This window comes from Haemaphysalis longicornis, unplaced genomic scaffold, assembly GCF_048455015.1.
Source record: "Haemaphysalis longicornis isolate Haplotype H1 unplaced genomic scaffold, Haemaphysalis longicornis Haplotype H1 scaffold_4, whole genome shotgun sequence".
NCBI classification, from domain to species: domain Eukaryota; kingdom Metazoa; phylum Arthropoda; class Arachnida; order Ixodida; family Ixodidae; genus Haemaphysalis; species Haemaphysalis longicornis.
Genome location: NW_027526361.1, coordinates 9,007,101 through 9,020,803, shown reverse-complemented (window position 1 = coordinate 9,020,803; position 13,703 = coordinate 9,007,101). Strand labels below are relative to the sequence as shown.

The window sequence follows — 13,703 nt, the reverse complement described above, 5'->3', positions numbered from 1 at the left end:
TAAAATACCTCCAAAGTTGGAGGTGTTTAACACCTTTTTTTTAGTTGGTAGTCTTTCAGACCCTTTTTCTTTGTTTCCAACACACTCATTCGTAGCTTTACACCCATGTGGAAAAACAGGGTGTTGAAATAATGAACACCCTTGTTGGTGGGTGCTGAAATGGTGTGGAATAGGTGGTTAATATTTAAAGGAGCCATGAAGACATAATACAAGTTTGTTTTATTCGAAAGATTTCGCGTTTTATAGTGCCCCCAGCGCTTGACCGGCAGCAAATGATGCCGTATTCACTGAGAAATTAATCAATTTAGGCTAAAATTTCGATTCTCCTGCCAAATCATGTGTTTTTGTAATGTCAGCAATGAAGTCATAAGCGCGTGTATTCAAGCGAATTTCCACTGCACCATTCAGGTTTACGGCCTTGCTTGCCGTCAGCCCTCAAATGGCGCTACTATAGTCATCCACGAACCGTTGTCCGCCGTTGCTTTGTTTTTGAGCGTACTTGCACCTGGCTTGTTTTTGTTACTGTAGAAAGTGGTCGTTTCGTGAAACACGGGGTATCCTCGACAAACAGGGTCACATAAGACAACGCCGCTTACGCCAATCGGCCAGCGTCCTGAAAAACAACTTCAAAGCGGCGGAGTGCTGTGCAGCTAAAACAAGCATAGTGCGCCCAGTACCAACAGCGGTGCACATCGGTACTTCTATGCTTATGTGCGTTTTCGTAACTTTCATTGTTTACCACACCATTCTTACTGCAGTAAAATGAATATGCATCACACTTAAGTGCAAATAGTTCGTTCGGAAAGCCTATAAGCTTTGCCTAATTTGCGTTTGCTTTTTCCGGCCTCAGCCAATCGTGCAGCTGGGCTCATATGACATCATAGATTCTGTTGCGGGAAATGAGCTAGTGGGTCGCATGGCCATTCCGTTGTTTCCCGATTATTTAGCTTATTTGAGCGAAGTGTGCATTAAAAATGGTGCCAGTATGATTCTATTGAGGCAATCTTTCGAATGAATCGAACTTGTGTTTTCTCCTCATGACTCCTTTAATAAAATTCAATGACTTATTGAACGTCATAACCACCTCACAACTAAAAAGTTTTTGCAGATCCGCATGCTTACTTGCACATGCTCACATTAAAATGCATAATTCTAATATTAGCGCTAAAATATGTGATTTTTGTGACATGCCCACTGACTCTATCAGAGGACATTCCTCTGCTGGCTATAAAAGCAAGAAGAGCAGAGATATTTTTAAGTATGTCCGTACTCACTCTCCCCATGCATTCCGTGTTGAAATGCGAAGGTGTGCGGCTCCACTGGTTTTCGAAATGACATTTGACTCAAAGGACATTTGAGTTAAATGAGCACATTGAAAGACATTTAGGGCTCTTGAATGCCATTTCTTGCATTCTCGTGCACAGTGTTTCAAGTCAGTATTAAGAAATATATTACTGGCTTACTTAAAACAAACAAAACATTTTTATTTGTGGGTCTTTGTTTACTTTTCATTCACTAAAATCATGATATTAAGATGTTATGATTCCATACACTCAGCACCAGTGAAAGCAAGCAACAAATCAGTGTGACCAGACAACACAAAACATGCACCCAAAAGTATAAAAAAGCCTTGACTGCAATTCAGAATTAAGCAAAAACCATGTCAAAGCTTGTGTTATTTATAATCTGATATCATTTTATTGCCAAAGACTGCCGCTAAGTTTGATTGTTGCATTTTTGTGTAAAAGCAGAACTTGATGGCAGCAGCGCCACACAGCACGGGGAGCAATTGCAAAGCTTTCAAATGTCATCAAAATTGTGGTGGAGCACAGCGGGTTATGAAAGGCATTCGAAGTCCCTCATTTGAGTCAAATGACATTCTGTTCAAAGGCATTCGAGACATCAGTGTAGCAGAGGTAGAAGACCCAAGTGGTTCAACCATATGTGCACTGCATTTAGGCCACAACCGATCGCACAGTGGTCACTCTGGCAACCTCAATATCAGCTGAAAATCTATGCAGCGTAACACCTCCCAAGTTGTTTCTCACATACTGCATTAGTAGGCCCCTACAAGCCACTTCCTTTGCTTTCTCGTTTCCTGAAATGCCACAGTACCGAGGGATCCCCAGCAACATTAAGCGGTACCTGGCACCATTGCCTAGATGGTAATGTTGTGGGATGCACATCTGTGAATGCTCATTTGTGAATGCTGTTGCTCCGCGGTAGAGAATTTAGTGCAGGGCCTTGTGGCAAACAGCGGCAGGTGCAGCTTGTCCACAATGTGATCGTAAAACCGAGGTACAGTGGGCATAATGCGTGGCCAGAATGGTGGCCATAATGACATGAAGATGCCTGGGAATCTGGTCGCAGGGCAATGAAGCTAATAAGCAAATCTCACCTGACAGCCTACTTGTAAGGGAAGCACAAGAATGTCCTATAAACAGTAAGAACGTAGGACCCATTTAGGAAAATGCCGGAGCAACGACATTGATTTTTTAAAGCGAAGCTTTATGTAGCTCTAGAATTCCCTGAATTTTTTACGTGCATAAACAAAAGAACTGGCAAAGCTTGCACTAAGTCGGGCAAGGCTTGAACCATAGTGAAGCTGCAGGATTTGTTTCTACGCAAGCACTGAAGGACACATCAACACGCATTTGTAGAGTTTGAAATTGTTTGTTTACATGTTCCAGCATCCTTTTGCACTGTGCTATACTCGGATACAACTCAAGAAAAATGCGGCTTTTTCTCATCAAAGGACCCGCCTCCAGCCCCGTATCAACGTGACGTCATGGTAGACCACCTCTACGCCGCGTTCACAGAAGAAATCACAGAGCATGTTCTTCCGCGCTTACAGACTTCAACCAAAATGGCCAACTCCGCTGTTCGCATGGCTGTTCGCGTCAATCCATCGGCGTCGTCCGGCTCTGAGAATGATTTTTAGTGCCGTTCAGTCGTATTCCTTGTTTGCGTGTTGTGTGCAGTGTTCTTAACATGCTCGGTAACGACAATCGCTACGGTGTTTTTTCTTTTGCTTTGTGAGCGACCGGCGTTGCCGGGAAATAGCCGCTGCTGCAGGTACTGGATTCTGCGTACGATGTGTGATACAAAGCGGTCGTCGTCATCCTGTGCGGGCGTTTCGTCTTGAGCATGAATTGCTTCTCGTTCTACAGTTTAGTCCCTCCTGTGTCTGTGCTACCCACGTTATCACACCAGTGACTGCGACAGGGGACGATAACTCCTTGTTTATTTCAGAGGTTTATTTTTCGTAGATTACATTACGCCAGTCGTAAATATTACTGTTGTGCATAGCGCACTACGTTAAAGCCATGGTGAGTTATGCACGGGGCCACTATATTATCTCCATGCACAGGGCAAAACGGAAACAGCGCGACGTCGCGCACTGCATTTCGTTAGAGCATATGTCGAGCCGTGTGTCCCAAGTCCATGCCGGGTGCAAGCGTATTCGCCCAAATTGTGATCAAGTCGCCAAATACAAGAAGCTGAATTATTGCGTTTTTTGAACGTGAATGCGTACGAGCTGTAGCTTAGCTGCGTGATGTGATTTAATATGCCACCTTTTCTATTTTGATTCTCGGTTACGCTGTGATTCCATTGTTAAATGTGTTATTTGCAGCTGGTATGTTTTCGTCGCCTGTTTTATGTTGGAGTGTGTCGAGTTGTTTTGGACAAAAACCTTTGTGAATTAAATACAAATAGGGATCTGCATTGAGTTTGCATTGCCTATGATAATCCTGATTTACCTGATTTACCGTGTCTTAAAAGAGGCCACAAGGCTGAGGAGCTCCTTTTTAAGCGTTTTTTTTCATCCCAAGCAAGTCCTTCAGACGTCACCCAGCCCTGAAAAACATTTCTGCGCGAAGTCGTCATAGGCACTGCTTTTTCCAGCCACGAGTGGTCCATGACAATTACACTACCGAGTGGCAGTTGTGGCAAAACGGCCCCAAACCACCTTTCAAAGCGGGTGTCGTCCGTCTCCTCGTGGTATTCACCTGCCTTCGTACTCCGAAAGATGTCCAGGCACCCACCGACAAAGCCGCCCTCGCTGTCGATGTGCGTTACAATCAGGTGCTATCCTTTCCCTGACGGCTACTTCAAACCTGTCATCAGACCACGCATGAAGGCATCGTGGTGGGAAGCAATCGTCGTGTCCGTCAAACAGTCGATATCGTGTGTCCCGCATCCACTCAGGTTTCATCAAAGTAGAATATTTTTCGATCTTCAATTTTGTACCTGGCGATGTCGTAGAGGTACTTCTGCTGCCACGCGACAATGTCGTGCCGCTCGATCAGCAGCGAGTTCCGGCCCCTCTTTTCATACCTGAACCTGATGTCATTCAGCAGCTGGTGCACAGTCCATGGCTTGAGAGGAGTAACATCGCCGCTAGGGTTGACATCCGCAGCAACTGCCTTCACTGTCGGGATCCCATTGCGGTGAAAAAGGCGATGCCCGGACGACCGCAATGCGTACTTCGTGAAGTCATAGTAAACTTCTGTGCGTCGTCTGTTTCCACCGCTACGCGGGCACTTTCGGGACGGCGTCGCAAAGCCATCGTTATTTTTGATCTCCTTCACGTCCATCACCAAACTCACGCTGATTCTAAGATCGCTCATAGTCGCGACCGTTTCTTCAACGCTGCGCTGTGGGTGTAAATGCCGCAAGCAAACGTACGCGTTCCGGATCATCTCCCGCCCACAGCTGCAGATGACACGGCGCTTTTGTTTTTCTTGTACCATCGGCGTGGCGTGGATGGGAACGCACCACAATCCTCAGTGAAGAATGATAACGCAGACTCAGACGCGACTTCTTTGGGCTCCAAACCGGAAAAGGGAACAGGCAATGCATAAAACCAGAAGCAAGCAGTTGAGAGAAAACCCGGAAGAGCAGAAATTTACCATCAGCAATGAAATTGAAACTCACAACTCCGCCTGACGAATAAGTTATTTCACGCGTTGCATTATATTTGCAAATAAAGAATTTTTAGCTAAGGTTTTTATCTCGGCTCAAAATGAAGGCGTCATGAAGAACTACTTTTCGGCGCAGACTCACTCAGAAAAGCTTGGCTCCGAGCGCTGCCTGCAGGCGCACGGCGGTCGGCCGCGACGTCACCTTGATAGAGCGATACCATTGGCTGGAAGGGGGGTACTGGAAGTGGGGGATTGGGTTACGCCCCTTTTTTCTTGACTTGTATCGGAGTATAGTACTCGTCATCACCAAATGCGTCGATATCGTCGTGTCCTTCATGCCAAGCATTACATGCGCAGTAGCGCTTGATGACAGCTGGGGCGCAGTGGTGGCGCGTACGTGCACGATGCATGCCTGGAGTTGCGTCGAGGTTCCGTGGAGCAAGTGTTGCGCCAGCTGTGGTACATTGTTGGTTGCTAGGCAACGCAAAACGCTCCTTTTTTTTTTTATTGATAAAGCCACTGCGCGTGTCAGGGACGGCCGGTGGTCGCCGTGAGGCACACGCTCACAAGTGCCCCGAATTTTCTTGGTATTTTTAACGCATTATGCGCCACACATTACAGCCATCTAAACAGCTCCACCGTTAAAAACTCCTGAGGCTCCAAGAAAGACGAAAATAACTTCGTCAACAAATAATGACTACCAATAATTGTTTTTGCCACACCAACCGCATGTGGCTTCGGTGTATGCTTTTACCACAAAGATTAGGCAGTTTGCAATTTTGGTGGAAAAATACCATGAACAAAACAATCAGAAGGTGATGTGGAGTATGGCATCATCTCAAAGTTGTTCTATTTTGAATTAGTGTGAACTCTTTGCTTTGGCTTTTAATTTTGTTTACTTTTTTTTCTTTCTTTCTTTTTTTACTTTTTCCCTTTTCATGCTTTCCCTTTATGCCCCCTCTCCCACCAGAGAAACTCTGCGTACGCCACTGGTTTCAAGTGTTCTAATAGTTCTTAATTAAAATGCGAGGCATTCCATAGTGCGCAGTGTTCCATTGTGCGACGCATTGGAAAAACAAATGTCGCAATGTGTGTGCTATTAGCCCACAGTCCCAACCAAAGCCGCACACTATTCAAAACATGATTTGGACCTCAAGCTCATGTTTCATAACTGCCTATGTGCGCATCCCCTTCTCGTGTCAGCGTTCCAAGCGCTTGTGGGTCCAGTACCCACCAGTTCCTCACGGCGGTGGTCTACGTTCCAACGGCCTCTCTTTGACGTTGTCCTAAGCACTTGCATGTCTAGTTTCCTCTGGCTCCTCAGGGTATGCAGTCCTATCACCAAGACACTTTGCCATTGTGAATTTCGAATTTCCCTTCCTTCCTGTTGTAATAATGGGAAGGCTGCCTACAGTCTCGATTCCAGCTTCACCGGTCATTCACCTTCAACGAGTGGAATGGCTCATGCAATACAGGGGGCTCATTGGTCTTTGGAGCTTTCTTTTGCATCTCAGCTGCTGTCATAAAAATTGGCCGACATACGTATTGTAGCATACTGATCACACATCTGAAATAAAATCTTACATAGAATGAATAGTTTAAAATATATGCTAGCACCTTTCTGCAAAATATCTGTCAAGGTTGTATGAAAAATTGCCAACTTGGTCCTTATTAGTTTCATGTAACCATAACATGGAGGAAGCTAGGGTTGCTTCACACTTCCAGGTCTGCAGCTCCCGAAGTCCTGCAAGCCTGAAGTGGATTGCTGAAAATCCGGTACTTTGGGTCTTTTACTTTAATCCAGGAACTTTTGAATTGCATAATTTTTACACTAGGAGGGCTAGGACTAGACAATGGTAGCATATATATTATAAGCACCCATTAGGCAGTTTCTTTGCAATGAATTTACGCAAAATTTACGAGAGAAAATTGCATATATTCTTAATTAGCTACCTATCTGTTCCACATACAAATACATTTCATGTATGTAATCAGCACACTGCAACATACGTCTATCAGTTTCCATGACAATAGCTCAAATATTCAAAAAAATCTTGTTAACACCTATGAAACCTTGGAGGCTTTTGATGGGGTAACCCGAAGCCTGCTGCATGATTACGTACAACCGGCCACTTTTTATCAAATGTTATTGCACGAGCCTTGACTAGTGCTTGCATCAGCATTTCATCGTTTAATCTCTCTTGTTTGTCCTTTTGCACTGCACAAAACTGCTCCAAAGTCGCTCAGTATTTTTTTTTTTCACGTAGATTGTATAATGTGACAGCAGTTCTGGACTGCCCCCAAGCTGGTGGAAACTGCCCTGGACAGGCAAATAAAAGAGACCACTAACGATTAAAAAGTGTGAAATCGGTGCACTGCGCCTGCCCAGAACACTCCCACCACTGCACTGGCCCCTAGGTGTTCCCACAAGCCCAACAGAAACAGACCTTCCACTGCTGATTAGCTGGCTTCACTCATGGCTGAAAGGTGACAACTACTACAATGCACACAAAAGATTACGATAAAAAACGGATGTGCACAATTCTCTCCTTTCTTTTGACCACTGTCAATTAGAGCTCGGGTGCTGAAATAGTTGAAGAAATATATATAAAGAACGTGGTTATAATTCAAGCCCCTGGTAATCAATATAAAGAATTCAGTACTGTTCTTGTTGTTTTTCAGTCCCAATGACATGTACAAAATACATATTCGCACATAAATGCATGCACACACAAACATGTTTTTTTCCCATCTGATTGTAACGTGTGCTCACGCCGCCCATGTTACGACATTAAAAGTCAAGAGAAGAAAAGGGCAAATTTTGTGCATGCAACACCACTGGCAACATGGAGCCGACTGATTAAAAGCGGAAGGGAACGTGCTGTGCTTTGGGGAACAGCGTTCTGCACCTAGTCTCGCAGGGCAGTTTTCCACCGTGATAAGGCACTGACACACCGGTCGGTCTACACCTGGTGGGACTACATGCATAAACAGCATATGCCCACTATTGTTTTCAGAAGTTTAGTCGCAACACTTGTAATACCTCATTACAAGAGACACTTAAGGGACCTGGGAATCATGCCTCTTGTAACCAAAAATTGTAAAAACACTGAGGAATTGCACTAGATCACTTTGTATACATCAGTCTACAGGAAATTGCTCACGATGGCTTAGAGAAGTCATTCTCATTTGTAAATGCTACACAGACTGCAGGTTGTATGAGCTTCTTTCCCGACTTCTGGACAGAACGAACTTCCCTTTGCAAACCTTCCTGTAGCTCAAAGTGCTCTTAGCTGTTTGGCAGCCTCAACTGCTGACACTTTCTGCCCTGCAATGTCCTCACCATCCTCCTCCTTCCTCCCTGGTTCATCCTCTAGGGCACCATTTACTTGCCCAAGGATCACATGATCTATAAGCCCTTTGAAACACGAGGTCTACATCTACAGAAACAAACTCCTAAAAATATTCTGGAACCTCTGGGGTCTCTAAAATACAGACCCCAGTTTCACTTTCAAAGCATCTTTTCCACAGGATCTTTCATACTGGCACCTTTCCCTTATCTAAATAGTGAAGAATTTACTCTAGGGACCTAAAAAAGTTGCATTAGTAACAGGGTGTCTCTTGTAAGCATGTCTCTTGCATGCAATGTTACGAACAGAGTGAACACACACACACACAAAAAAAGGCGCAACTTGCACTAGTGGTTCAAGGCTGGAGAAGCAGCAGAGCTGGCAGCACCTCTCCCATCGTTGAAGACCCAGCTGTTGCACCTCACATCTATTTGGGAACTTGATGCTGGAAGTAGTCCATGACTGCAGGCCCACATCGTTTCGTCCACAGCCTTTCACATCAATCCCAAAGTGGACGGTGTTCGCACACGCAAGAAGCCGAGGCAACCGGCTCTGTGAACTCAGTGTCAGTAGCGCGAGCTGTTCTGTGCTCCCCATTTGAGGCGCAGACGCACATTAGCTGTTTTCTTGGTTTTTTTTGCAAGCACCTCACGTGGCGCAAGCCCGGACAACGCCACGCCACCGGACCAGGATCAAGCCTAAACATCTCTGCTGTTAAGAGCGGCTCAGCTGCGGCAGTGAGGCCTATGCGAGCGAGCGAATGAGCAAACAAACGAGCAAACGAACGAATGAATGCTCACATGAAGTCCGAAGCCAACGCTACGAATAACCGGAAGGAAATAATCCTGTGCACCCAGAATGTGATGATAGCTCAATCGGACAGACGCTGCTTTCAGAACATGAGGGACCCAAGTTCGATTCCCACCAAGGGACATGTTTTCTTTCTTTCCAATTGGAGGTTTTCTGTACGCATTGGACAACTTATGGCGAGGTTAAGCATCTCTGCTGCTAAAAACCAAACTCTTATGTCCACGTGTATCGTGTAACAGTGTCTCTTGCAATGAGGTTTTACTGTATCTAAATTCTGCTTCATTGAGTGCATAACTTTGGCAGCCACCATTCACTGTATTTCTGCATTACAATGGTTTTAATGGAGGTATGCTACATCCGGGAAGTGATAGAGGCCAAATTAGGGCGCCTACTCCCAGGCTACACAGCATTTCCTCCTCCGGTGCTATGGTAGCTGAAAGAGCAAGCTCAATATTTCAAGAACCTGTGAGTGGAACCACAAGCAAGGCCACTCTTGCAGACACCCTGAGGACACTCCGGTATTTCGGGAGGGACCAAAGTCTGAGGGCAGCAAGCCCGGGTGCTGCACTTACGAATGCCACGGATGCAGGCGCCTCTCCCGGTAGCTGTCAAGGACCCACTCCTTGGTGACGATCTTGCCCCCCGCAGCCACCACCTGGCCGTACTTGGGGGTGTTCAGAAAGGCACACCTGCACAAAGGAAGGCAATGCATGATGTACTGCTGAATACAGTGCTACTCCATTCACACGTTTTTCACTGGACCGGGAAAACAAAACGTAACAACCAGAAAAATGCAGCAGTGAGGAAACCTTCGAAAATGACCAAAAACAGCCTAGCTTTGGCTTGCAACCATGTATTTTTGTAACTTTGGCTTTCGAACCTTAAAACACTCGAGAATGTAGGATTGCCGCTTTTTGCAATCGCTGCAAAAACCCACGCGTGGCAATGCAAGGTCCCTAGCAATGTCGACTCTCTTCCGCGCTGGCTGCTTGTCTACTGCGTTTAGTACATCAAGCTTTTCCTGAAGGGAAAGCGCCTCCCGTTTTCATGACGCCATCAAGGCACGACAAAGTTCGAGTTGCAAGTTCAACGGTGTTCTCAAAGCTTGAAGCACACGATGACGACGAGAGTGCATGCTATTCTTGCGGTGGTGCTTTATGGCGAACACGCACTTCCGTTGTAGGCGCAGTGATGATGGTGATAGCATAGAGTAACATAGGGCCATCTAGTGGTAACGAATCGCACCCACGTGCGGCTTCATGCTGTCAGCTCCGTAGCCAGCCTGGTAAAGGGTTGTCAAACGTCAAAAAGGCGGTCCGCGCATGCTCCCTGGGCAGCATCGGAGTGTCAGAGTGCGATGAATGATCCAGGAATGTACTCTGAGCCACGACGTAACAGTGAGGATTTTAATACATGAAACTCTATGAGAGCTGCGCCAGGACTAGACAAAAACAACACAGTAGACAGGAGAACGTAGCACTGAGAAACGTAAGAGCAAGTTTCTACTGTATATTCCAATGCCAGGGTTAAGAGTCCTCACTACAGCAAAATCAGGCCTGGAAACTAATTTGGGAAGGACGGGTGGAAAACGGATACCCAGGCTGTTGGATACCCCAAACTGTTGGATGAGACTGCTGCTGGATTTCGCATCCATCAGCCTTTCTGCTCCTAGAAGTCAAGTGTCAAAGCACTGAGTTGCCACCAGAGGCTAAAGATAAGCTCTACAGATCATGAGGGTTGCCACTGATGCAGCAGGGCAGCTGATGGTGCCACCCAAACTAATGGGTGCATGCTGAAAAAGACCACCAAGATAGCTTGCAACTTTGCCGTAGTGCAGTTCACACCTCACTATAATCTTATTTGGCAGGAAACAATGCCCACATTGCTGAGAAATTTGCATTTGAAAAGAAAGATTTCATGTGCCGAACTTCCTCTGTAACATGCATGGGAGAGTGGACAAATGCGGACAGTCGGTACGTTGACTAACTCCCAGGGAATGCTGTCCAGCAAGCAATGAAAATCAAGCATGTAACATTGTAGACCTAGTGGAGCATTTCCCCTCTGTACTGGCGTGGCAGTGAGTACCACTTTTACATTAGACAATAAATTTCAAGCTTAACTCTTTCCTTACGGCGCCATAGGCCATCGCACACGGAGTTCCAATGATTTCAAACGTCCCGCAAAAGCTAAAAACGACGCCTGGCGGACAACTAATGCCATCTGGCTTATTTATTGACAACTCATTTTTCGATTTTATTATGTTTTGTTGATATTTCGCGAACAGAGACTGCGCCAAGAGTGAAATTTGAACCCACGATAGTGGCGAATTGTGTGAAAACGGCGTCCATCAGACACGGAGTTCTGATGATTTCAAACGTCCCGCGAAAGCTAAAAACGGCACCTGGCGGACAACTAATGCCATCTGGCTTATTTATTGACAACTCATTTTTCGATTTGATTATGTTTTGCTGATATTTCACGTGCAGACACTGCGCCAAGCATGAAATTTGAACCCACGATAGTGCCGAGTTGTGTGAAAACGGCGTCCACTGTATTTGGGCTGTATTTATAAACAAAACGGGCTTCCTATCTGATGACTGCGGCTTTACACATTGATGCGTAGGGTCTGGACAACGTGCTGTGGGGATATTTTGCCAAATGCGCCGCGTCATATCGAGCTATCACCTTCATGATAGCCTAGCACTTGTGTCAGATTACCGCTACGGAGCGATGCGCAACACTTCTCAAGAGTGCTGGAATTTTTCGTTTTGTTTTTTACCACTAAAGTGAAAAGGATTTTGTGTCAGAACACCAAAAGGTGTGCTTGGATGCATGACCGACTTACACTCGAGTGGCTTCGAGGAGGGGCACAGCCGTCAGTTCCGCTAGGTTGACGGGCCCACAAAAATACAAAACTTGGTGTACAGCGTTGATATATATATTGAATCATAGCCAAGAAATGTAGGAACAATTTGTATATCTTAGAATTCCTAAAATAATTTTTAGACTCATTACAATCGCCTATATACGTTGTGTGTATACTTTTTGTGAATATTTTTCTGATTATTGAACTAATAAACTGTAAGTAATTGTACCTTTCACAAAACTGCTGTTATGTGTTTGTAAGAGCAGTTTACAAGCTACAATTCCATGCATAGCAATGCTAAATGTGTCCACTAGCTCAAGAGAAAGAAATAGTTTTGTGGAAGCACTCAAAATTCGCCATTTTTCAGCCATAACGAAAGAGTTAAAGGGGCCATGAAGAGAAAACATAAGTATGGTTCATTTAAAAGATTGTCTCGTTAGAATCATACTGACACCTCTTTTAACGTAAACTTCGCTCAAATAAGCTACATAATTAGGAAAAACGGGAATGGTCATGCGACCCACCAGCTCATTTCCAGCAACAGAACCTATGTCGTCACATGAGCTAAGCTCTGCGATTGGCGGAGGCTGGCAGAAGCAGACGCAAATTAGGTAGAACTTACAAACTAGATGAACGAGCGATTTGCGCTTAAATTTAGGGCACATTCTTTACAAAGCAATAAGAATGATGGGACAAACAGTGGAAGTTACGAAAGCACATGTAAACATAGAAGTACTGATGCGTTCTGCTGTTCGTACTGCGCACAGCATGCTTGGTTTCGCTGCACAGCACTACGGGGCTTGGGGTTGTCTCAGACGACACTGGCCGATTGACGCAAGCAATGGTGTCTTACGTGACCCCATTTGTCGAGCGAGCACTGTTTCAGGGAACAAATATTTTCTCCCAGAACAAAAACAAGCCAGGTTTAAATGCGGGCAAAAACAAACCAAACGCTTGCCACGGTATGGTGGCGCCATCTAGGTTACGGAACGTAAAGAAACGCGGGAAGAAACCAACACCGCTGTACAGGGTGGAGACAACCTTCAAACGGTCCCGTGCCGCCGCAATTGGGCCAATGGGCTCAGCGCGTTATTCTTTTCGTTTCCCACGAGACCTAGCAACGCGAAACAGACAATATGATTCAAACTTCTTCAGTAAACCGCGTTGCGGCGATAATTTTAGCGCGGTTTTGACACAATGACTTGCTTCGGCGGCGAGCGAGCAACCAAAAATGGCGGCGCCAGCGTATACGTGTCTCTACCCTGTACGGCGGATGCGTGAATGAAGGTACTCTAGGCTGCAGAGCGGTCGGTTTCAGTGATGTCACTTGGGACCACGAAAACGCACGATTGAGCGGGAAAATCAAAATTTTAACCTAAATTGTTTAATTTCTCAGTGAATAAAGCACCGTTTGTATCCGGACAAGCGCTGGGGGCACTATAAAACACGAAATCTTTCGAATAAAACCAACTTGCATTTTCTCTTCATGGCTCCTTTAAACATACTGCACATTCCTTTTATGACGCTAAGAACGGTGGAGTAAATGGTTGAAGTTCCGAACAAGCACGCAAACGTGTACGCCAATGCGTACGAAACTGCCGCCGGCCGATCTCGACATCTCGCCGTCGCGCAGACGAATTTTCGGGTTCGAGGCTCTTCGAAGCCAACGAACCGTTTCAGCACGTACAGCCGCGACCTTGCTTGGTATCTTAATCCCTTGACAGGAGGTTGGCCGTCATATCACCAACCAGC

General features: G+C 45.6%; 1 protein-coding gene across 1 annotated transcript in view; it reads right to left on the bottom strand.

The window, feature by feature from the left end:
• The window catches only part of Xrcc1 (DNA repair protein XRCC1), a gene marked incomplete in the record, with an annotated part of 83,154 nt that overhangs the window by 51,131 nt on the left and 18,320 nt on the right, over positions 1-13,703 (bottom strand). The window contains 1 exon segment of the mRNA XM_077705922.1: positions 9,658-9,774. Coding sequence (XP_077562048.1) covers positions 9,658-9,774 — 117 coding nt within the window.